Genomic DNA, 25,739 nt, shown 5'->3' with positions numbered 1-25,739 from the left:
CCCAAAATTTGCAGAGCCTTTTAGAATATGTTTTTCAGGCCAGCACTTTCTGTATCAACCAATGAGTTTGGTTGGGTTTTTTTGGGTTTTTTTTTTTTTGGTTTTTTTTTTTAAAAGGGAGGGAGGAGGGGACACAACATGGGGTGTTATATTTTGTTCAAAAGAGCCCTGGCTTTGCAGAGTCTTTTCAAATACATTTGTTAGCCAATGATTAGTGATATCCAGTGGGCTTAAGAAAGAAAGGGGGGAAAAAAAAAAAGTTGAGGGGTATATGTGGTTCAGAAGTTCCCAAAGTTTGACTTTTAAGTGCTACTCCTCTACAATTTCTTTTTTTTTTCTTTTTGTTGTTCATGCCTTTTTAAAAAAACAAGTCTTATATAATAACAAGAAAGACCATCACGGTTTTGTAAACTCTTGTAAATAAAATTATTTTTCAGTACTGTATCAATTCTAGATGTCAATTCAGTAATGGAATCATAGGAGTGTACTGGTTTGGAAATCAGGAGTTTTCTATTCAGCTGTTGTATTGGACTAACCACAACAGATCTCTGTTGATTTTTTTCCTTATTATCCTTCTGACTAGTTCTTATAGGTCTTTTCTAACCTTAGTGATTCTGTGATTCTACAGATACATTTTTAATTTTTCTCTTGAGCTCCCAATATTTTCACTTACTATTGTCGGTGTTTGCAGACTTTCGTTTAGATCCTTCAGCAGTCTACATTAAAAAGATAAGTTACTGCAGGTTGTGCTTTATTTTGTTGTAGGTACAAGATGCTGGACAAGAGATGGTGGCATCTTCGGTCACACCAGGATCTGGTAAATCAAAGGTAATCGGACCTCACCAATCTGGTTTATTTGGACAGCAGTAGTTGAAAGGGTTACAGCTTAGTGTGCAACATGTGACTAATAGGAAGACAGAAGGGTGTTTTTAAACAGTTTCCTGTCTTCTGGGTTTCTTGAAAATTTGATTTATAACCACTAGGTTAAGGTGTTTTGAAAAACATGGAAAAAAATCTCTTCTTGGTATGTTCACTTCCTGTCATAATATTTGATAAACATTAGTAGTATCTAGTTCTGGCAGTAGGCTGTTTCATATGCTGTTTCTTTGCATATGCTGGAAGTAAACATAAACAATGTCAGTGTTGGGTCAGCATGCTATTTTCAGAACATTGTGTTACCAGACTGTAACCCTTCCCAAGCAAGCTTTCCTGTGTAACTGATGCTGCCCTGTTGTGTGCTCTAGAATGATTTTGGAAAACACAGATTTAGGAGTAGTTTCTGTTACTGCACTGGAAATAACAGGATTGGATAACAGACCAGCAGTAACCTGGACTCTTACTGTTCTATTTACTCTGTTACTGTAAATATGTGGTAAGACAGTTTCTAGCCCTAAAATTTAACTTCTTGGAAGTCAGGTGCTAAAATGCCCTGTTTTCTGTTTACCTCTGGGTTAAAGGAAGCTGATTTCTCTGATAGGTACTTTTTTTACAGCTGGACACGTTGCCCAAAGAAGATCTCATCAAGTTTGCAAAAAAGCAAGTGATGCTTATACAGAAAGTGAAGTCAAGGTGTACGGGTAAGGTACTGGAAAGGGAACAATTTCTGCCTTAACGCTTGGTGCAATCTGACTTTGCCTAGCACCACTGCCTGGTTTTGCTAGCTAGATTTAAATTCTAGGCAAATATCCTAGATTTTTTTTCTGCTCTTTTGCTATTTTTTGTGGGACTGAAGTTCTTAGAGCAAGGGAGGGAAGAAAAAGCGGCATTGCTTTTGTCAGGTATTAATTTTGATCCGGCAGTATGGCGTGATGGAACACTGTAGCTGGTGCAGGAGTCGAAGTGTGATTTGTCTTTGTTACCCGTATTGGTTGCAGGGATACCTGTTTTTAAGGAAGCAGGTGGCAGGGGGAAAGTCTGATAGATTTTCTGTAATTAGTGCTGTTGTTGAGTACAGTAGCTTCTTTAAAATAGTTAGCTACTTTATATTTGATCATTTACCACTTCAATAAGAAATACGAATTACTGTGTTACCCAGCTAAAAGTATAAAGTATAAATCTGTGCTATCCCTCTCCTCTCTGCTGTCCCTTTTCCTCCAGTGACCTACTACTTGGACTGCTGTCACTTCCCCTCGTTCGGAGTTACGGTTATGCTGACGGCGGGTAGCTGCCCAGCAAAACAATAAAGATAGGAATGGGCTATACTAGGCCTCTCCTCAGTGAGGTTTTCCGTAAGATCTTGTTCTACCTGCTGCCTATTTTTAGAGAACCAGTAGGAACTGATTATCTTTTCTCTGGCTTAAACTGATTGTGAAATAGAAGACAATCATCAAAAGCATTTCTATCTGTTGTCCCTCCAGCCAAACAAGGAAGCTTTTGCTTCCTCAGGAAAGCATGCGAAATGTCAGGACTGGAGAATTAGTACTGAATGTTTGTTCTCTTTCCATTAGCCCTTTATATATCATGCAGGAACAAACAAAACTTAATGAAGCAAAAGACATCTCTGGTTTGATTAGGAGTGTTGTTAGGCACTGGGTTTACTAGTAATTTGCTGCTGCGATGGAGTATTGATTCATGCTGTGATATTTCCATATTTTTTAAGAACTAGAGAAAGAGATTGAAGAACTCCGATCTAAAGCAGCTACTGGAGGAGCTGATGATATTATTCAGGTAGGAGTATGGGAGGGGTTTCTAATGTGTTACATAATGTTAGCTGACGCAAATGTACAGAAACCATTTGTGGTAAATAGTAAGTAGCTTTAAAACTGGTATTCATATTGAATGTAATCAGTCTTCAGGAATTCAGGACACTTCCTAAAACCTCAGTTTTTCTCCTTCCCACATCCTTACTCCACTTTTCAGAAAATACTGCCAGTTCTGTGAGGAATAGTACAGTTTCCTCATTAAGACTTTTTCCTTGTGCAGTTGATCAGACAGGCTTTTCATTATTTTAGAATGACCTCCTACAGAAAGACTTCAGCCATTTAGGAAACTTCTGAGACGGTCATTTGATGAGATCAGAAACACATAATTAAAGTTGCATGTCATAAGACACACTTCTAGGAAAGCAACTGGAATTTTTTTTCTAAGTGGCAAGAACATCTGCCGGTCTCAAAGTAAGGGTCCTGTGAATGTGAAAAATGAAAGTGAAAACTGGTAGGAGGAGGAGGAAACTGGAAAATTGGTTTTAATAATTTGGATGGGGATTTGTTTTTTATGGAAGGGCAGCTCCCCCCTGTCCCCACTACCTGGAGATAAAATTGGTTCTGTTCAAAATTGTATTTTTGATGTATTATTCAACAGCGTTGTTTCTACCTATTCCGTATCAGTCATATTTGAGCTGAAAGTAACATTTAAATCAGACTGATCTGTTCAATTGACAAGAAAGTTCATGACCAATATGTGAGTCCCTACAGTTTGCAAAAAATCATTCAGATTTCTGATGTTAAGAAACCTTTATTTCAGTCATCTCTTTTTCCCTTCAAATTAGGCTCTCACGCAAAGACTGGATGTTGTACTTCTGGAAAAAGCTGAAAGTCAGCAGCAGTGCTTAGCTCTGAAAAAAGAAAATACTCAAAGAAAGCAAGAAGCAGAGGTACTGAAATGAACAATAAAACATTACTAAAACTTCTTTGAATTATGTCTGTTTTCTCATTTTGCTTCTTCTGTATTCCACTTCTCTTTAATCTTTTTCTTCACTTACCTGTGTTCTGATTTACCTTAAAAAATCTAAAAGCTGCATATGTTAAAGTATATTTTTCTCTGTACCCCCTAATTTATAGCTTTTTTAAGATTGACAGTAAATACGAAAAGCTTAAATGCATGGGCTAGATCCGCAGCTGTTCAAAAAGAATTCAGTCTAAGCATTAGTAGCCTGCATGTGTGGTGGCTTCAATCCATTAGCTCTGTCTTTCCATGGGAAGTAGGAGGTTTACATTCAGACACTCATAAGAAGGATCCTGTCAGCCAAGCTGGGAGGGGACTTTTTACAAGGGCCTGTAGTGACAGGACAAGGGGTAACAGGTTTAAATTGGAAGTGGGGAGGTTTAGATTGGATATCAGGAAGAAGTTCTTCATGGAGAGGGTAGTGAGGCACTGGAACAGGTTGCCCAGAGAAGTTGTGGATGCCCCATCCTTGGAAGTGTTCAAGGCCAGGCTGGATGAGGCTTTGAGCAACCTGGTCTAGTGGAAGGTGTCCCTGCCCATGGCAGGGCGTTGGAACTAGATAGTCTTTAAGGTCCCTTCCAACCCAAACGATTCTATGATTCTATGTCTAAATTATGTCAGTAATCTCAATAATAAAGTAAAGAGTGAATTGCTTGCAGTTGATGAACACTTTTGTGTTCCATATAGTTCAATTTGATGCGCTAAAAGTAATTCGATCTTCAATAGATTTTGGCTTTAGCATTAGATTCTGGTAATCTATCATGACCATTTTGTGAAATAATGCTAGTAAACATGATTTAAGGCTTAGTTTTAGTTTCTCATTTTGCAAAGTGTTCTCTGCAGTGTCTTCTGAATTGAGTTGCCCTAACATAGTTAGATATCTAAAAGCCATAGCGATTTTTAAAACTAAAGACTCCCAAATCTTCTAATTCATTATTGTGAAGAGTTTATGTGGAAATCATAGAATCACTGGGTTGGAAAAGACCTTAGAGATCATCCAGTCCAACCGTATCTGTCCACCACTAAACCATATCTCTCAGCACCTCATCCACCCGTCTCTTAAACACATCCAGGGATGGTGACTCCACCACCTCCCTGGGCAGCCTGTTCCAGTGCATGATAACCCTGTGTTACCACCACTATTTAATAACTTGTATGTTTGTTTAGTCTGCAGTGGCTAAGACAGAGGAATTGCAGAAGCAACTCGAGCAATCAAGTATTGACTCTCTGAAAGAAATAGAAGCTCTGAAGAGTGAATTAGCAGATGCACAATGCAAACACAATGAGGACTTAACAAAGCTGAAAATAGAATTAGAGGAACAAGGGAAGAAACAAATGGAGCTGCTGGAACAGATTGAATGTCATCATGATAGTCAAAAAGAAGTTAAAAGATTACAAGATGATGTCCAAAGAATTAAATCTACTTATGAGGAGCAAATTTTGTGTCTGAGCAAGCAGTTGGAAACCGTGAATGAAGACAAAAACAAAGAAGTGATGAATCTGCAAGAAACTATTAAAAGCAATGCTCAGTGTTACTATAATGAAATCAATAATCTGAATGAAGAGCTTAAAAAAATAAAACTTGCCCATCAGGAGGAGGTGTTGGAGTTGATGCATCGGATTGAAGTATCATCTAAAGAAAATGAAGAAAAGCAGAATCAGATAAATCAGTTACAGCACAATTTGGCAGAAGAAGGCTTAATACAAGAGAAAAATGTGATGGATGAAACATGTGCTCATACTGACCAGCCTGAATCTGACTTGGAGCAGCTGAGAGAAGTCTTAAATAAAAATGTGGAAAGCAAGGTAGATGTAGATACACAAGAACCTTGCGTAGAAGCGAAAATGGAAGAAAAGGTTAGGCACCTGGAGTATAGCTTAGAAGAGCTCCAGTCCCAACATAGTATGCTAAAAGATGAGCTAACTTACATGAGTAATGTTAAACTGAAACTAGAAGAGGAAATCCATCGCATGAAGGATGAATATTTTCACGAGCGGGAAGACTTGGACTTCAAGATAAACGAACTGCAGCTTACTAAAGAAGATTACTGTTGTGTAATAGAAAAACTAAAATTGGAGCTCCAAACAGCAAGGCAGCACTGTGAAACTGCTGTAAAAGAGCATGAGTTAGAAACTCAGGCTTTGAAAGAGCAACATAAGAAAGAAATTTCTGAACTAAAAGAAACTTTAGTATCTGATTCTGAAAAAGAAAAGATGGCGTTAGTTTTTGAAACGCAGGAGCTTAGAGAAGAGCTTGAAAAGGTAACTCAGGAGAAAGAAGAAGCAGTGTCCAATTACAACAGCCTGAGAGAAACAATGGAAACTCTGCAGATTGAGCTAGGGGAATCTGCTGGAAAGATCAGCCAGGAGTTTGAATCAATGAAACAGCAGCAAGCTTCTGATGTCAGTGAACTGCAGCAGAAACTCCGAGCTGCTTTCAATGAAAAGGATGTTCTTCTTGAAACTCTGAATCGCCTCCAGAAAGAAACAGAAAAATTGTCATCTGATCAGCTAGAGATGGAAGAACTTAAATGTAAGATTGTAAGTCTTCAGGAGGAGAATAACACAATAAGAAGCTCCATTGACCAAAAAGAGACTGCTATGAAAGAACTTCAAGAGAAGATCATTGCTCTTACTGATCAGAACAAGGATGTGTTAAATGAAGTAAAATGCTTGGGTGAAGAGAGAGAAACCCTTCAGGAGAGGTGTAAGCAAGAACAAGGAAAAGTTCAGGAACTTCAGCAAGAAGTAGATGTTGCAAACCAGTACAATAGCGACCTGAAGAAAAAGGTGGAGGAATTAACAGAGAGACTAAATGAAGCTTTAACTAGGAAGAGTGAAAATGCTCAAACGCTAGAGCAACTGGAAAACCAGATTGAATCTCTGGTGCGTGAAAGAGAGAACCTTTCATCTGAAACATATGCTCTTCGTGAGGAAAATAACAAAATCCTGCAGGAAAAAGGCAGATTAAGTGAAGAGCTGGAAAAGATTACATCTGAAAAAGAGAGTTGGTTAGTGTTGAAAGAGCAGTCTGAAAACTTAGAGAAGAAACTACAAACAATAACTGCAGAAAAGGACCATGTATCAACATTACTTGAAAGCGAAAAAGCGCACAGATCCCTTGTAACAACTCAGCTGTACCACTTACTTGAGGTTGGGGGGTCCAGCGTTTCAGATTCTAATGAGGAATGGGATTCTCTTGACTTGTTACAAATTGCACATGAATGCTTGGCAAAAATGAAAGAAGAGCAGCACTTTGCTCTGCAGAACGAGGAGAAGGTTCTTCATTTGCAGCAGGAAGTTGAGAGGCTGGAGGAGGAAAATGCAGCTCGATATATTGAACATAGAACCCTGATTCAGGATTTTGAAAAGGAAAAGGTTCTCCTGAGAGAAGAGTTGGAAGGAGTGTTGTCTGAAAAAGAAGCACTTCAACGTGATATCTGGGAGCTGAAGAATGCCAGTGAAAAAACAAGGATTGAAAATCAAGATCTTTTAGCTAAGGTTGAAGAGATGAGTCAACAACTTGCTTTTTATGAAAGCCAAGTACAGGCACAGCAGAAAGGATCAGAAAAACAAGACGACTTAAATAAAATTCTGGAAGAAAAGGAAACTGAACTTAGAAATGTGAAAGACGAACTGAGTTCTCTAAAGGTTATATTTTGTTATTGAAGTATACAGACTAAACCTCTAAAGTCTTCAGAACTAAGGTTCAAAACATACTTTCAATTCTCTCTCTCCTTTTTTATTTTTTCTTTTTTTTTTTTTTTTTAACTCTGCCTCAAAGTGAGTTTCCCTTCTAGAAAAGATATGTTTCTGAGTTTCCCAACACCTCAGAATCCCCTCCCTTCGCCCAGGAAAAAACCCCAACCAAACCAAACCAGCCATGCTGCTGTTCTGACAAAACTTGCTTGTACTTGCACCTCTCTTTTCCTGTCAATACCCTTCAAAGTGATCATTTAACTGGACAGACTAACTGACCTCGTAATCTTTCACCTCTAACTGTGATCTCCATCTCAAACAAAACTCCTGCTTGATCTGCCTTAGCTACTCCTAACTTCAGGTCCTGGGAATTGGTGGTTTTGTAAACCTGACAGCTGCAGAATTAATGGTCTCCTGTTTTTATTTTGTCCTCAGAAAGGAGGGAAGGCAGCTGTTAAAAGGTCGGAATGTTTTCCTTTCAACATAAGTATGTTTTTCAGTTAGGTAGCTGATATGAAATTGCACATAAAGACTTTCTTGGTAATAAAAATGTAAACACAGGCCAGCCATAGCTGAAATTCCTCATGGCTTGTTAGGGGGAAAAACAGATATCACAAACAAATTTTTGTAATATTTCTTGTATCTTTGTTTATGACACAGAATGTAATGGAGACGTTGACGGGGAAAACTGATCAACAGTCTGCAGTAGCAGAACTTGAAGAGAAAATCGGTATCTTTCTCGCTGTTCTCTTTTATGTAAACAGTTTGGGGTCTTTGGATTGTTAGTTTTGCTTTTTCTGCATAATCATCCTGTATTTCCTAGAAGCCCAGGAAGGAGAGGAAGTAGATATCAATGCAACTTCCTACAGTATTCCTTCCATTAGGGATTTAAAGTATCGTTAGCAATCTGAAGTCCCTTATTTGATGTTTCTTACCATTTTTTCTTCCTGTGTGCATTTGGCTATAAACAGTGTAGCTTTTTTATTTTTTCTTTTTTAAATCATCTCTGTTTTTTAAATAGGGGAAATAAATCTGTCAATACAAATCCCTAAAGCTTTGCCAAAACTACTGTTGCCTCAGTGCAGTTATCCCAACACATGAGAGTTGTTAGGACTGTATGTAGAAGTAGACAGGAGTATGGCTTTTAATGCTAACTGTGATGGAAGCCTCTGAAACAGGGAAAGGTTGTCCCAAAGCTGTCTGTGCAACTGGATGTTCTAGCTTCAAATTAAATTTGAATGCTTAACTGAGTGAAACATTTTAATATCTTCCCCTGCTTTATATTCTGTTTTGTTTCAAAGTGATGCTGGTATTTGTGTTCTTATTGAATTGAAGGCATATTTTTGATTTTCTTATTTATTTATTTTAGGAAGGCTGGAAAAAGAATCTGCAGAAAAAGGAGAGAAGCTAAATAAAATGAAGGTTGTTGCTGTGAAAGCAAAGAAAGAATTAGATGCCAGCCGAAAAGAGGTACCTTGGCTACTTCTTAATAATGAAGAACATTCTGCTTGTGGGGTTCTGTGTTAATGACACACACTTCTTTGTAATAAGATGCAGGCTCTGAGGGAAGAATTGGAGTTGGTTCGATCAGAAAAAGATCAGTTGTCTGCTTCAATGAAAGATGTCATTCAAGGAGCTGAAAGCTACAAGGTAGGAGTAGTACGATATTTACAAAAGACAGTTAACTGTCATAAATAACTTAGGTTTTGAGGCCTAGGCTGGATGTATCTTGCGACTTACTTGCACAGCTATGGCAAAAGACATTGTAGTGCGGTTGAGTACCCAAATCAAGAAATGTAGAGTTCGAGCAACAGAACTGTGCGGCTGCTGTCAGAAGACAGTAAGCCACTTACTTTCTACTGGTTGGTATTTTTAAACCTTTTAAATCTGGTGTAATATGTATCAAGCAATGTGTTGCTGAGGCAAAACATAAATCTTTATGAATTCTTCAAAGTACATTAAACTGGGGATTAGTTAGGCAGCCCTGAAGTGATAAAGACATAAACTCAGCATTCCTATTGGAGCACATTTCTGGTCATATGAAGCAGAAGCAGGTGACTGAGGATGGTCAGCGTCAATTCACTAAGAGTAAATTGTGTCTGAATAATCTGGGGGCCTGCCATGATGAAACAGTTGGAGTTGTGGATGAGAAGAGAACAGTGGATGTCGCTTGTCTTGACTTTAAGAAGGCTTTTGGTGCTCTCTCACAGTACTCTTGTAGCCATGCTTGGGTATTATGGAGTAGGAAAACAACTGAGTGGATGCTTAAAAAAAAAAGAAAAATAGTTGCATGTTTTGGCCTAGAGAGTAGCAAATAATGGCTTGTACTAGATGCCAGTAACAAATACCAGAGGGGTTTATGCTGAGACCTGTCCTGTTTAACTTTGACCTGGAGGTGAGAAGAGTACACATTCATCAAGTTCTTGGATTGTTCCTAATCGGGAACCATCAGTAGACTTGAGGACAGGGCTTCCATTTAGAGAGACATAGTCAGTCATGAGGAATGGGCTGACAGAAACCTTTTGAAGTTCATAGAATCACAGAACGGTTTGGGTTGGAAGGGGCCTTAAAGACCATCTAGTTCCAACCCCCCTGCCATGGGCAGGGACACCTTCCACTAGACCAGGTTGCTCAAAGCCCCATCCAGCCATCTACATGAAATTAAGCTGTCATGAGGTGGGGGTTGGTCTTTTCTCCAAAGTGACAAGTGACAGGACAAGAGGAAACGGCCTCACGTTGCGCCAGGGAAGGTTTGGATTTGATATTAGGAAAAATTTCACCAAAAGGGTTGTCAGGCACTGGAAGGGGCTGCCCAATGAAGTGTTGGAGTCACCATCCCTGATTTAAGAGACGTGTAGATGTGGCACTTAAGGACATGGTAGACTTGGCAGTGTTAGGTTTACAGTTGGACTTTTAAGGATCTTTTCCAACCTAAATGATTCTATGACATCATGAGGAGTATTGCATCCAGTCTTGTCCCTCCCCTGCCATCAAATTCAAGGAAGATAACCTGAGGTGATGGCAGTGGAGAGTGACCAGGATGGTCAAGGGACTTGGAATAAGTGATGTACAAGGCCAAGAAGTTGCTTAGCCTGGAGAAGACTTCAAAGCACCTAATTGCAGCCTTCTAGTAAAGACATTATCAAGGAAATAGTGTCAGCTTATTAAAGGCAGTGCAGTATGAGAGACAGCGGTCCTAAATTGAAATGAGAGATTCCAGCTGGATACATGGATAAATATTTTTACCCTACGAGGATGGTTGAGCTTCGGAACAGAGTGCTCAGAGGTGTAGTGCCACCCCCATCCTTGGAAAGACCTGACTGGACAAAGGTCTGAGCAACTTGGTGTGATCTCACTGCTGACCCTGCTTTAAGCAGGAGGTCGAATGTGGACCTCCTGGGGTCTCTTCCAACCTGAATTCTAGAATTTCATGAACTGGAAAGGGTTTTTGCCAGAGCCTATAATGGAACAGTAGCTTTAATTTCATTCTGATATTTCTGATGTTGAGGTGAGACAACTCGTATGCTGAAATAGTAGTAAAGATATATGAGCATCTGAGGTGTAGAATGTGCTTATGCAATGTATGTTGTAAAAAATGATGGGTTTGTGTTTGTATGTGTTAAGAATCTTTTGATGGAATACGATAAGCAAGGAGAACAGCTGGATTCTGAAAAAGGCAGAGCAAATAATCTCGAACGCCAGATAGATGATCTCACAAGACAGCTACAGGTCTCATCCCAGCAGGTCAGTTCTGTATGTGTGTCTGATCTGTTGATCAGTAAAAATTACCTGTTTAGTGTAAGTTTTATTCATGTGATTGCTACTGTATGTCATTTCCTAAACCAAGTACATTTTGAGTAGTGGCTTGAAATTCAGAGGTTTGGGGGTTTTTCAACAGCTGATATCTTACCTGGGCCATGACAAAGGTAAATACATCTAGAATGTCAGGCTTTCTCAGTAGGAGGAGTTTAATTTATCTTAGGTCAACTCACTGAAAAGAGGAAGTGATCACCTCTGGCCTGGTGTGGACATACAACTCTGCTGCACCTACCAGATAAAACCAAGCTATTAAACTTGCACTATTTCTCTAGTTTCACACCTACACGTCTCATGAAGCACAGTAACTTTTAAGTGTTGACTTTTTTTTTCTTCTGTTTCTTAGACATAATGTGATTTTGTTACTTAATCAACATGGCATTAAAACATAATTAATATGTTTAAATATACTAAATTACTTACTGTTTTTTGCATCTTTTACGAGGATGAGACTTTAGGATGCATTGTGGAGTACTGTAATGGCATTCGGAAGAGTCTAAGGTGGTAATTAAGTAGCTGTGAGACACATCTTTGCAAAGATAACTGCAATGGGTTTGGAATTTAGGATTTTAAACTCCCAGGCCCCATACGTAATTATACTGAAGATGCACCTAGGCCACCGTTTCTTTATAAATGGAAGCTAGTAGGGAGTAACATAGGAAGAAATTGTATAATCACAGAATGATTTGGGTTGGAAGGGACCTTAGAGATCATCTAGTTCCAACCCCCCTGTCATAGGAAAGAATGAGAAATGGTAGCATATATTCTGGTGGTTATGCAGGCATTTAATTTCTCAGGTTTTTCAAGTCACAATTGAGCTTATGTTTTTATCCTTCCACTGTGATCATTTCAGCATGATCAGTTACAGTCTGCTAATGAAGACCTCCTGGCTCGTGTTGAAGCACTGCAATATAATGCTAAGCTGCTGGAAGCTCAGATACTGGAGATACAAAGAGCCAAGGCAAAGGCTGACAAAGATCTAGAAGCTGAAAAGCTTCTGAAAGAACAGAAAACAAAGGTAGTACTCTGTAGGGATGGGGAGTGGGCTGAAGGATTACTTTCACTGGATGTGTACGCTGTGTTTTTATAGAACAAGATCCATACTTCTTCTTCTTGTTACTCGACTCGGTCTTTTTTGAAGGCTTGGTTTGTTCATTGACAGAACTTTGCAAGGCTGTGACTTGGAGTAGTTTGGGGGTTGTTCCAGAATGTGAGAAATGCTTCATAATCATCTGGGATTTTCTTTGTTTCCCAGTGATTTCCTAAAAAAAGAACAATTATCTTTGTACAACCTAAATGTGTGTGTAAGCATAAATAGATGCTGACTGCCTAACTGAGAAGTATTTAAATTTCAGGAACATAGCAGTGCTCTCCGAGAAATGGAGGAGCTTCAGATGCAACTTCAGAAGGAAAAGAAACATCTACAGAAAACTATGCAAGAACTAGAGCTGGCCAGAAAGGTAGAGTTGCTGTTCGTGTTAGTGCTTAATGGAACTACGAAAGATTTTGGCCTGTCTTGCTGTGCTGAATGCCTCACTTTATGTTCTGGGGGTTTTAAAGGCCAAGATTTGCAGAAGGGAAAACATGAGAGCTTTTACCCCTGTTTTTGTGTTTGCAGAGCTGATGTGTGCTTTAGGGTTTGGGGTTATTCTTATTATTGTTTGCTCTAGCTTGGCTTATGAGGCCTGTCATGAGTAGAAATAGGAATAGAATTCAGATATCTGGAGTACTTGTATGGTGCACTATTCAGAAGCTGCTCTCGTCGTAAGGACTGAAGAGGATAAAAACTACTGTCTGCAAAATACCTACTGGTAAAACTGTTTAACTAGTAACAGCTTTTCAAAGCTTCTGGTTCTTGTTTGAAAACAGGTTATTTACTGAGGATATGGAAACCTGATGGATGGGTGTTGCTTGTGAATGTGGATACTTACAGACTTGTTATTAGATGGGCAATAGAGGTTTTTTAATATAATTAAAATATATATATATTCTTAGCAGCCAAGGCAGATTTTAAGCTGCAGCTTCCTTGTGTGTAACTTGCAGGACGCTCAAAAGAGTACACTGATGGATATGGAAATAGCTGATTATGAAAGGCTAGTAAAAGAACTTAATCAGAAGATAACTGATAAAGACAGCAGAATAGAAGATCTCGAGCAAGAGACGGGGATTCAGAAACAGAAGCAAGAGACCCTACAGGAAGAAATAAGTGAGTAAACTATGAACAGTCACTGTGGTACTGTCAGTAATGGTAAACAATTCAGAAACAGCTTCTCAAGTCAACGAGTGAAAGTAAGGTTTGTAGGGAATACTAAATGGTTACATAGTCAAAGTTATTTTTTCATAAAGCAAACTTTATGAGGATATCAGTCGCTTGATCTGTATTCAGCAAATAAACTGTGTTTCTTACCCGATTAAGTTCTGAAAGTCAGTGACTGATGGGGGTTTTCATTCTGACATACCACACTCATAAAACTTCACTAGTTAGCATGTGGTTAAAAATTTCATTTCTTCCTGTCTGTAAGTCTTAAAACAATTTCATTTATTTGAAGATCTTAAGAAAACTGTCAGAATTTGCTTTAATTGTTTTCCAGTATTTTTAAGGAAATACAGGAGGGAAAGTTTCCTTTGCATATAACTGCTGTTTTCTGAATTAGAGTCACTTCAGTCAACTATGCAACAGGATGAGGAAAGAAATGCCAAGATCAAACAACTCCTGGTGAAAACCAAAAAAGAGCTGGCTGATTCAAAACAAGCTGTAAGTCCAGATGTTAATGACCGTGTGTTCCATTTTTAAACTCACTTTTGCAAAATGGGCTGGTAGTGGAATTAAGCTGCTGAGGATTGAGGTTTTTTTAATGACCAGATAATTTTATCATGCAGGAAAATGACCATCTGATGTTGCAGGCGTCATTAAAAGGGGAACTGGAAGCCAGTCAACAACAAGTGGAAGCCTATAAGGCAAGAAACTTCACTTCCTCTGTTAGCATAATGTTTCTTATTTAAGTGATAAGAGTGTGATTTATACTGGATGGATGGAATGTAGGCTGAACAATGAAAAGTTGTTATTTTTACTGCTATGTTACTGGTTCTGTTTCTTAAATGAGTGTTGTCTGTTTGATGCTTTCCCCCTGTATTTCCACGGTGATGTTCTTTAAACAGGTTTACCCTTTCTTGTTCCTCTTTCCTTTCCCCTTCCACCAAAAGAGAGGACTGTGCAATTTGAAGCTTGTAACTGGGATGTATTTTAAAGCAATTTCTTTAAAACTGGAAGTTGCTCACTTTAAAAGCAAAAGAAAGCAACACCGTCAGCAAAAATCTTAATTGTTGTACATCCATGTAAATGTTGGTTGGGCAGAATAGAGATTGAATGTAATGAAAGGGAAGGGAGGGGGTTTAGCTTTCTTAAATTACAGTGGTGCCACCCCATCACTGTAATTCTGTCTTCAATTATCTCTTTAAACATTTTTTTTTTTTTTTTAAAGTACATGGTAACCCATGTCTGTCTCTACTGGATTTCAATTTTATATTCACCAGTTCTGTGCAGGAATTACTGTAGTAGGATCCTGTGTTCTCTGTGGCACACCCGCTTGGAAAGGGAAGAAAAAAATTTTTGTCATAGTGAAGTTTTTTAAACTGATTTTTTTCCCCCCACCTCCTTCCCCACAGATTCAAGTGTCCGTACTAACATCAGAGAAGCATAAAGTCCAGGAAAACCTGCGCACCTCTTCGGACCAACACCAGCGTACGCTGAGTGCTTACCAGCAAAAAATTGCCACCTTGCAGGAAGAGTGCAGAGCAGCCCAGGTATGCTAGTGGAAGGAGTTATGTCAGAGGCTTTAGAAGGGAGATTTACTGCACTCTCTGTCTGCTTCTCTAAAAATATTTGGCAGGTCTTTCGCTTTTTCTGCCTGTCAAGAATTGAGAATTACCCCAGTGCTTAATGTGTTTGGTGGTATAGAGGACAAGCTGGGCTCTCTCCTGGTTGTCATGTATTACTTGTGGTGGAACATCTGGGCTCCGCTCTTCTATTTCCCACAGAGAAAACCTTATGGAGGTAGTGGGGAGTCAGAGCTTATTTAGGAGGATCAGCAAGTATACACTGCAGGGAAAAGATACATCGTGAAAGAAAAGAGAAGAATAAACAAAAAATTTGCTCCATATAAAACCTGTGAACACAGATACCACTTTAAAAAATAAACCACAAACCACTGAAAATACCTATTTGCAAGCACCCTTTAATGTACTGACCCTATTGCTGAGGTTTTGGTTATTGCTGGGGTGTTTTTTGTCCATATGCCACTGCGCTAGATGTTCCTGGAATCTAGTGTTTGCATTGAGTCAGGGCAGATACAGAATGTAGTGGGACTGTTGCGTTCAGACTGTGTTTGTGGAGGTCACTGCACCACGCTGTGGCCCCTTTTGTATGGGAGGTGTGCATCCTTGCAGATAAGTAACAGTTGAATGCAGTCTCTCAGAAACAACTGAATTTTAAAAAGGTGAACTGAAATGGACAAACTTAATGGTTGCTGCTACAGGAGGCTTGCCTAAGTCGTACTGGTACATATAGATCGGGGATTTACAAACACGTTCTTCATAGCTAGGGACTTGGGGTGCCTACCCACGGTGGCTTGCTCCTCGACGTTGTGAAACCAGTAAGGGTAGATCTTCCATAATGGCACAGCTTGAAGATGTTGGAAGACCAGACTTTCTCCTTAGGTGCCCTACATCTGAAAAATAGATATTATTATAAGGTTATTAATGAAGGAAAACAATGTCTAAAGGGAAGGTTGGCACACAAGCAGACAGTCAGCTAGAAGGCAGAAGCCATGCTGGCATTTAACGCTGTGTGCCTGAGGACTTAGGAATATTCTAGGTCATAGTTTGACTGGAAGAAAAGAGGAGGATTAATTTAAAGAAAATGCCCACAAATCTTAGAGTGCAGAAAAGCTGGAGCAGTGGCTAGTTGGGGTCAGCACTGTGTAATTTCACTCACCAGCTGAAGAGAATCATAGAATCACAGACTGGTTTGGGTTGGAAGGGACCTTAAAGACCATCCAGTTCCAACCCCCCTGCCATGGGCAGGGACACCTTCCACTAGACCAGGTTGCTCAAAGCCACATCCAGCCTGGCCTTGAACACTTCCAGGGATGGGACATCCACAGCTTCTCTGGGCAACCTGTTCCTGTGCCTCACCACCCTCCATGTGAAAAATTTCTTCCTGATATCCAATCTAAATCTCCCCACTTTCAATTTAAACCTGTTACTCCTTGTCCTGTCACTGCAGGCCCTTGAGAAACTTTCTAAAATCCACTTTGTGAAGATGAGAGCATCTTAGTCATCTCAAGGATGACTAATGAATCCATGAGTTTCTCCTAGGATCCAAGAATGAAAACCTGCGTCTGTATTTTCTTAGAAACATAGACAACATGGGTACCTGAAGGGTGGGAACACTACTTCCTGTGTAGTGTACAGTCAAGGATGAAGTTACTATGTTGTGAGCTAGTTTTCTGTATGTCCACAGATTCTGTATGTCCACAGTGAAATTAATCAGGTAAATTTACAAGAGAGACCAAACACCCTTACAGTCAACTAGAATATTATATCTTGTGCTGTGCATTACCATTGCAAGACTGACTGGACTCCTCAAAATTATGCCTAACTTTAAGGCATATGAAGATTTTTTGTCACTGGGTAGTATAAAAGGAAAACAGAATTATCTTTTTTTTTTTTTTCCTTCACCTTTGCATTCAAGCTGTTTGATAGAACCTCTTGTGAACCTGTGTTGAATGCGCTTTTGAATTTGCAAGTATTTGTTCTTTTCTTTAATACTGGTACGTTGAAACTTAATGTCTTTTCAATTTCACATTCTGTGATACTCAGTCTAAAGAAACATGATCTGCTACGGTAGTCACAATTTTAATTATCCATTTAAAAGCAGAAAATGCAACAAGTAGTTCTTTTTTAATGTAAGATCCATTTCATCTTAGAGCAATAAGGGGACAGTAGTCAAGAGCATAACACTGAGTTTTGTTTTCTGTGTGATAGGCTGAACAAGCATCTGTTACATCCGAATTCGAGAGCTACAAAGTCCGTGTTCATAATGTTCTAAAACAGCAAAAGAATAAATCTGCTTCTCAGACAGAATCTGAAGGAGTCAAGCAAGAAAGGTAAAGCTAAAATTTTTATATGCATCCAGAAAAATACTGATACTAGAATTATTGTGCTTACCTTTGCTAATTTCTGACCAACAAGTGTGTTCCACTATTTAACTCTTTTTTTTCTTGAATACGGAAAATATCAGGAGGGAAGCAGTTTGCTTCCCCCATTACTTTGGTTTAAAAAAAAAATTTACAAAACCCCTCTTTATTTCTGTAAACTTTATTTCTGTAGTCTAACTGTGGCTCTGCCTGTTGGAACATAAAAGGTCATTGATTTGTAGTGTGGTCATACCATGTTTGGTTTTAATTCTTTGATTTGCCTCTCTAAAGCGTTTACTTCTGTGTAGATCACCTGTTGTTAGGGGAGAAGTAAGGTGTTAGGAAGGCTCTCATGAGCAGAAATTAGCCAGCATCTTCTGTGTAGGCGTGGCACATCGTTTTCTCTGACAAAGTATTGCAGTAAAACAACATTTCTGGCTAGGAAGAAAAGAACAGCTCGGTACTGTTCAGCTGAGATCGCTTTGAATGTTTTCAGGAAGGAATGGTTTAGTGTGGCTAAAGCTCTGGCTGCAATTCAGTCATCAGTTCCAGTAAATTTACGAAATACTGTTCCTTTATCAGCAGTTGTGTGAGGAGACTGCCAAAAAAGTTACCTGAAAATCATTTAATTATAGTCCTAAGCCAGATAAATTCAGACTCACTTCAGAAAATGGCTGAACCCACTGCACAAGCAGATCAGTTTCTGTTATTTTTATAAGCTATTGACGGCTGTCCTTGGTGACAGATGGGGTGTTCGTGTGTGAGATGTCAGGTCGTTTCTGACACTGATCGCAAAGCCGTACGTGCAATTGCGGCTGCAAGTCCACGAGAGGGAGACTTGTGCTTGGTTAGAGGACTCCAGTGGTGTGGGGTGTGTGTGACTTTTAAAATACATTCACCCCTTCTTGTCTGGAAGCAGCACACTGCAGGAGTTGCATTTCTTTGTCTCTCCTTTCCACAGCATTTTAGGAAGTTCTGGTATTGTTTGGGAGCAAAGTGGACAAGTAATCAGGCACTCGAGAGATGACAAATAGTTTTCAAAGAAACAGTTTGCAAATATCAGCTCCAAGGGTTAAGGAGATACACAGTTCATGAGATAATGGAGATGGCTGTATGTATAAATACAGAAAGCATAAAAGGACAATGTGTGTCAGTGACGACTTTTTTCCTCCGGTATATCTGATTTTGATTTATTTCTGACCAACAAAGTTTCCAGTTTTATGGGTTGATGTTGCTTTCTAGTGCTTTGCTCAGAATCTCCTCCAGCCAGTTGTTTCCTGTATTGTCTCACTGGCCTGATGTGGGTTTACTAAACAAACCAAAAAACCTCCACTGCTTTTAAAAAGAAATTGTTTCTCCTGTCTGCATCCCACGTATTATTCTCCTCTGTCCTGATCCTCCAAATCAGCTTCAAGTAGGAAGTGGCAGCAGTTGCACTTTCTTGGTTCAGCTGGGATGCGATGAGCCTGTTTGTACCTATTTTGAAAATATATTATTTCTTTATTCCCCTTGTAGGGAACAGTTGGAAATGGTGGTAGATCAACTTAAAGTCAAGCTGCAAGATGCTCAGCGTAACTCACAGATGAACGCGTCTGAACTGCAGGCGCTGCAGTCTGAACACGACACCCTGCTGGAAAGACACAATAAGATGCTGCAAGAGACTGTTGCAAAAGAGGCAGAACTCCGTGAAAAGTATGTTCTGCTGATGAATAGATACAGATACTCTATTTTGTATGAGCTTTTAAGGGCTGGGTATGCAGCGGCCTATAACTGAACTTTCCAAAGAAAGGGCACGACTGTTGAGAAAATTAAGAGGAGTTTTCAAAACGATTGGTTGCTGTTTTTCCAGCAGCCTTCAGAAGTTTCTGCAGTGAAAACGTAGTAGCTGATCAGGGAATTTGATTTCTGCATTTTCTACCTGTTAACTCTCAAATTTAAAAATGAGCACTTCTTAAGCACGTTGACTAGACACTTTTAAGTCCAGTGCTCAGCACTACGTTTTTGTTTGACTGCTCAACTAAATTTTATGCATGTTTACTATTAGAAAAATAAGGTAGTTAAATGCAGAGCAAACAATTTGACAGAATATCCAGTCCTCTGTCCACTGAGTGACTTTCTTACAGACAGTACTGGGTTGTAAGTCTCTGCTGGCCACGATGTTAACTTGCTATTTCTTTCAAAATGAAAGGAATCTGTTTGATCTTTGTCACTTCTTGAAAACTCACGTGAGGACCTAGCTTGAGTTCTTCAAAAAGGGTCTTTCCTTGCCGTTTCTTCTCTGTTTAGGGTACAGAGGAGTTCACATGAAACGTTTGTTAGAAATTACAGCTTGGTATTAGGAACTGTTGACTTCGTGTCTCTGTCTTTGTACTGTTTGTACTGTTCTCTATAGCCATATGATGATTCACTGTAATCAGCTCAATTCAATTGTTCTGGAAACCAGCTATATCACAGTAATTTCCCTTTGCACTGAGAGAGACTAGCTCTTTGCTACTCTGGCTATATTTAAGTTTGTAGGCTTATAAGGGCAAGTCCTCCTTGCCTAGTCTTCCCATACATGACTGGTTTAATTGCCCGTGACAATTTTGTCTTGCTGCTGGAGTACCTCCAAACCATCTACAATTGATGTGTTACTGACTCTTCTTTTTTTTTTTTTCTTGCTAACAACTACACTCTTCTACCCACTTTTTCACTGAAAGTTGAAGCTTAAAAAACCTAAACTTAGCTTCTTAGAAACGTGTGTTTTGCCTAAGTGTTTGGTAAATAAATGTTGAAGGAAGTGGAGTGTAAGGTAAGCGACGTGCCCTGCATGACACTGTAAACAATCATGCTGCAATTTTAGGATTTAAAAATGTTTAGACCACAGTGTCTCTAGTACTTCCAGTTTTTCCCAACAGTGTCTGAATTTTGTGTTCTGAAACAGAAATCCAAAATTTCTCTAGCACAGTGCACTCCTATGATAAGTAATAATTGTAACTTCTCAGTCTTAGATTTTCCCTGTAAAAAGAGAAATTTAAATGGGAAGAGGTTGCATTGTCATTCTTGGGTGATCATACAGATGAAAATTGAAAACCACTTTAAGCTCTAAAAACTTTGAAATGTAAAAATGAGTGTTTTGCTGTTTGTTTCTTTATGCTTTGTGTGCGCTGTTTTCAGGCTCTGCACGATACAGTCTGAGAACATGGTCATGAAAACGGAGCATGCCCAGACGATGAGTCAGCTAACGGCGCAGAACGAAGCACTCCGGAACAGCTTCAGAGATCAAGTCAGGAACCTGCAGGAAGAGCACAGGAAGACGGTAGAGACGCTTCAGCAGCAACTGTCCAGAGTAGAAGCTCAGCTCTTCCAACTCAAGAGTGAACCAAGCATTAGAGGTAACTTTCAGTCATAATACCCTCTTTTCTTGGGTTGATAGAAATTGTTGTGCCTCCATTTGAATCTAAAATGTGCTTATGGCATGGTTCTGTAATACACCAGACACCTTTTATGGAGGATCTGCAGCACTCCATATCATCCACTGATACCAGGTAAGGAACGTGTCTTTGTTAATACTGCCCCTTCAGAATCTTAAGCTCCTTGGATGCATCCAGGGGAGGGCAACAAAGCTGGTGAAATGGCTGTCCTATGAGGTATGTCCTATGAGGAACAGCTGAGGAATCTGGGTTTGTCTGGTTTGGAGAGGAGGAGGCTGAGGGGTGACCTCATTGCCCTCTTACAGCTTCCTGAGGAGGGGAGATGAGAGGGAGGTGCTGAGCTCTTCTCCCTGGTACCCAGTGATAGGATGTGTGGGAATGGCTCAGAGCTGCACCAAGGGAGGTTCAGGCTGGACACTGGGAAGCATTTCTTTACCCAGAGGGTGGTCAAACACTGGAGCAGGGTTCCTGGAGGGGTGGTCGATGCCCCAAGGCTGTCAGTGTTCAAGAGGCATTTGGACAATGCCCTTAACAACGTGTTAACTTCTGGTCAGCCCTGAAGTGGGCAGGCAGTTGGAAGGGACCTACAACAGTCATCCAGTCCAACTAGAACTGCTCTTTTCTAGAATCTGCATCACTGTTCTCTTCTGCAGTATCTGCATTGTCAGACGGAGGGAAAATCCGTTGTAAATATTCAGTGCTCTTCCTATCAGTTTGTCTCAAATTTTGCAACATACTGGAACTCTGGCTCCAGTATGAGGGGTAAAGCTAAAGAAAAGTTTGCTAACTGTTTGTTAGAAGTTGTTTTAACAGTATTTGTTATCGGTATGTTTGCTGTTTGGCTGCTCTCCTCATTTAGGGTTTTACTGTGTTCAAGCTCAAGTGCTATTTGTATACCTGTAAGTTAGCAATTAGGATGCAGTCAGACATATGCCAAGCAGCAGTAATGGTTTCTCTTTCCATATGTTATTGAAGCAGCAGGATAGTGCACACAGTGTTAAAACAGAATAATTTGCACCTCCCACAGGACCGGTTGAAAGAAAAGCTAATTCTGTGTTGCATTAACAACATTTGACGCTCCTGTCATAGCTACAACACATCTTTGGGGAGAGTTGCATCTAGGTTTCATAGTCACTGAAATAAAACTGTCAGTCAAGCTTGGATTTAGAAAAAGGATTTGATTGGAATGGTCATTTGGAGGTGAAAGGCTGTATTCACTGTCTATTATTTTCTGTTCTGTGTGTATCTGGCTTTTCTCTTCACTTTTCCTCCCCCTGCTTTTTGAAGACTGTTTTATGTACTGCTCACGAGTCTGAGACAGTTGCATCTACGAAATAGCCCTGTCGGTTACCTACTGATGTTTGCATCAGCACATATCTTTCAGGTCCAGCCGTTCCAAATCCAGCAACTAAGAACTTCAGAGAACGGCGAAACACTGACCTTCCTCTTCTCGATGTGCACACTGTAGCTAGGGAAGAGGGAGAAGGTATGGAAACAACAGACACGGAATCTGTCTCTTCAGCCGGCACCTATGTACCATCCTTGGAACAACTTCTGAACTCCCCAGAAGCAAAACTGGGTAGGTAGAACGCGTGGCTTTTTAAAGCACTTGCCTACGTAAGCTGCAGAAGGTTGTGCCCTCAAAATGTCCGAGAATGCTGTGTATTCGTGCTTTTAGGTCCGAGACACGGATCTACTTAAGTGCCACTGAGTATACGCTCTCCTGAATCTCTGCGGGAGTTTTCTCCTTGGGTAAGGACTAACAATAAAATGCTGCTACAGGTTGCAGTGAATTAGAGGTTTCATATCTGTGACTTTCTAAGGGGAAAAGACTGGATGAGCAAGTCAGTGAATAGTTACAGAACTTCTTGTATTCTGGACCAGTTTCTTCTAGAGACAATGAAATGCTGATTTACCTCTCACTAATGAAAGGATAAAATGTCTGTTCATCTTAACGTGGCTTGTTAGAACAGGAAATTATTCATATTTTTTTTTCTAGGAAAGTGAAAGCCAGCACAAAGAACAGTGTTCTAAGAGTCCCAAAAAAAACGTAGATAAATGTATGTATGGTGTAGTATCTGGTCATGTTTTAAGTGTACTGAACACCTTGGAGAACTGTTGAAAATCTCCATCTATGGGTAGGAAATAAGAGGTAAATTAAACCCATGTACCTTGACATACTTAGAACTGATTTGCCAGTTTCCTTTTAATATACTTACATATAAAATAGATACCAAAACAAGCATCCAGCAGCACCAATGATGCCTGTGAGTTTTGCAGTCTGACTTTGCATGGATTTTCTTTCTAAGAAACGACATTAATCAAGGCCTAAAACGTTAAATTAGCGTAAGTAGATGCAAACCTTTTTCCTCCTCTATCTTTTCTTTTCCACTTAACTGCAGAACCGTCTCAGTGCCCAACGGAACTCACCAAGGACGAACTGATGCAGAAGCTAAACACAACGGCAAAGAGTGCTGATCACTTGAATGAACTGCTTCGTGAATCTGAAGCAACCAATGCAATCCTAATGGAACAAATAAAGGTTAGCTGACATGCAGAAAATGTGGGGACAGCTCTCCTTTCTTCGCTCTGTTTCCTAGAGCGAATGTTTTAACACCAAAAATGTTTCCGAAAATCCTGGTCTATAAAAATTTGGTGATGAAAAACTTAATTTTGGAAGGGCTTTTATTCCACAGGACTAATTAGTGCTTCCAGAGTTGACTTCAGATTTTTGGTTTTTGTTTGGGAATCTTTTTTTCTCCCCACTTTCTAGCTGGAGGTGGCAGGGGGAATAGAAGCTGCTACAAAAAAAAAACCCTCAAGAGTTTTTGAAAGTTCAGTATTTGGTGAAGTGCCTTTACTGTTTCCTCTTAGATAAAAGCAACACATTCCAAGGGAAACATTGTCTGGTTTCTCTTCCTATAGTCCCTTTTAACCGTCTGAAGGTAAAAGAAGATACGTGCCTAGAGATACCTGTACTAGTAGAGTTCAGTTCGGTTTGGTTGGACCTCCCTGAGGTACAAAACGTTTTCTGAAAATGTTTCTGAAGTCAATTTATTATCGAAATCATGCTGAGCTATCTTTTATAAAATGTTCCTTAATGAACAATAATATCGTTAAATCTCTGATCCATGTTGCTTATTTAACAGTTCAGGTCTTCATCGATAAAATTGAATACTTAGTAGCATATTAACTACTGCACAGATTTTATCCAAAATAGTAATTTTTGATCAATAAAAAGTTATTTCTAGACCACATTATCATGTGTTCAAGTTTCACTGGATTTTTTGTCCAGAACATGTGTGCTATGCACACATTATTCTTTTTGAGGCATAATTTGTCTTTTGAAGAGCTGAAAAGTATCATTGTTCATTATATGAAGCCAACAATATTGCCTTTTTTTTTTTCTCCCCCCATCTGCAGCTGCTTAAGAATGAAATAAGAAGATTGGAAAGAAATCAAGAGAGAGAAAAGTCTGTGGCTAATCTAGAATACTTGAAGAATGTGCTACTGCAGTTCATATTTCTAAAATCAGGCAGTGAGAAAGAAAGGCTGCTCCCAGTAATAGACACCATGCTGCAGCTCAGCCCTGAAGAGAAGGGGAAGCTGGTCGCAATTGCCCAAGGTAGGTGACGTTCAGAACGCTGTCCCCAAAACAAAAGTAGTAGTGGAGTGGAAATAAAGGCAGCTAAAGCTCTGTGCTTTCATTTATGCAGACCTTTGAGGAAAAACAAACCTTGGCAGCACAAGATCAGTGAGCTAGCAGTAAAAACATTTTGTTCTGTTGGAAGTTACTATCCAGTTTGCAGAAATCAGAACAAATACACAAAAATATAAAATCAAGTAAAATATAATTTCTTTCTTCAATAAAATATGCTTTTCATTTAAGAAATGAAGGAACTAGATAAGGGAAGAAAGAGGTAAGTCTTTGCAAGAAATTACCCCAGGAGTTGACTGTATAATAATGTTCTGGCTCTGCTTCAAACGCTCTCATTTGTCCCCTTAAAAACACCTCCTAAGGTGGTGTCTGTTCCTTCTCAGCAACAACCTGTAGCTTCTTGTGCTTCATTAATGACTGACCTATACTTCATTTTAAAATTCATACGAAGGGTAACTACCATGTGTGTATATACAAGCGTGTAGAACTTGTGAACAGAATCACGTGACTAAGGGAGGTGGCAAAGTACGGCATTCTGGGGTAGGCTTTGCTTTTGGAAAGGTGAGATGTAAATGAAGTCCATAGCATTTGGAGGATTTTCTGACACTCTGATGAACGCTGACTGGATTCTTCTGGAGGAAGGTGGCAAATGGCTTCTTTAAACGTCCTGAGGTACCCAAAGTAAAGCGGGCCTAGCGATAAAACCCATGAACGCATCTGTGGCAGCCTGAGAGGGAATACTGAATGCCACCTCCTCAGCAAGTTTAGGGGGACAGCACTGGGAAAAGGACAGGCGGAGGGGTGAAACAAGGTCATTTAACTAAATGATGCAATGTCTAACATAATAAACTTCAGTTTAAAGTGTGGGTTTTTTCTTCCTCCTTCAGGTGAGGAAGAGAGCACCTCGCGGCCCTCTGGGTGGGCTTCATACCTCCACAGCTGGTCAGGACTTCGATGAGACAGAGGGAAGCGCTGAATCTTTAAACACATTCCACAGTTCTACATTAAGATTTCTGTTACTGCAAGAACAGTCTGGTGGTGATGTAGTATTGAAGTACAGGCTTTTATTTCTGTGTGTTATTTTCAGCTTTTTAGGCTTTTCTAAGAAAGAAGCCCTCCGTAGCTCTGAACGACTGTCGCGTACTGTGCTCTGACAGCAGTGAACTTGCTCCTCTTGTACGTGGTAAAGCTGGTCATCAGACGTATGATGAGAAGTGGCAACTTAATTGCAGGTTGCTTGGAAACAGAATCTGACAAACATGTGACAGATCTTCTGGTACTGATTTAAAACTT

General features: G+C 39.7%; 1 protein-coding gene across 1 annotated transcript; it reads left to right on the top strand.

Moving 5' to 3' along the window:
* Positions 1–765: 765 nt before the first annotated feature.
* Positions 766–25,412, top strand: GCC2 (GRIP and coiled-coil domain containing 2; the record flags this gene model as incomplete). Its single annotated transcript, XM_010148802.1, has 22 exons — positions 766–828; positions 1,493–1,577; positions 2,600–2,667; positions 3,488–3,592; positions 4,831–7,314; positions 8,023–8,092; positions 8,732–8,832; positions 8,914–9,012; positions 10,987–11,106; positions 12,032–12,196; positions 12,534–12,638; positions 13,222–13,384; positions 13,833–13,933; positions 14,059–14,136; positions 14,845–14,982; positions 17,224–17,345; positions 18,891–19,067; positions 20,532–20,749; positions 22,173–22,367; positions 23,191–23,330; positions 24,212–24,413; positions 25,334–25,412. Coding segments are annotated over 22 exons (5,070 nt in total), but the record flags the coding sequence as incomplete, so codon positions are not given.
* Between the last annotated feature and the right edge of the window lie 327 nt (positions 25,413–25,739).

Source organism: Eurypyga helias, unplaced genomic scaffold (genome assembly GCF_000690775.1).
Source record: "Eurypyga helias isolate BGI_N326 unplaced genomic scaffold, ASM69077v1 scaffold2743, whole genome shotgun sequence".
NCBI classification, from domain to species: domain Eukaryota; kingdom Metazoa; phylum Chordata; class Aves; order Eurypygiformes; family Eurypygidae; genus Eurypyga; species Eurypyga helias.
Note: the sequence above shows the minus strand (reverse complement) of the source record. Positions and strands in the feature narration are given on the sequence as shown.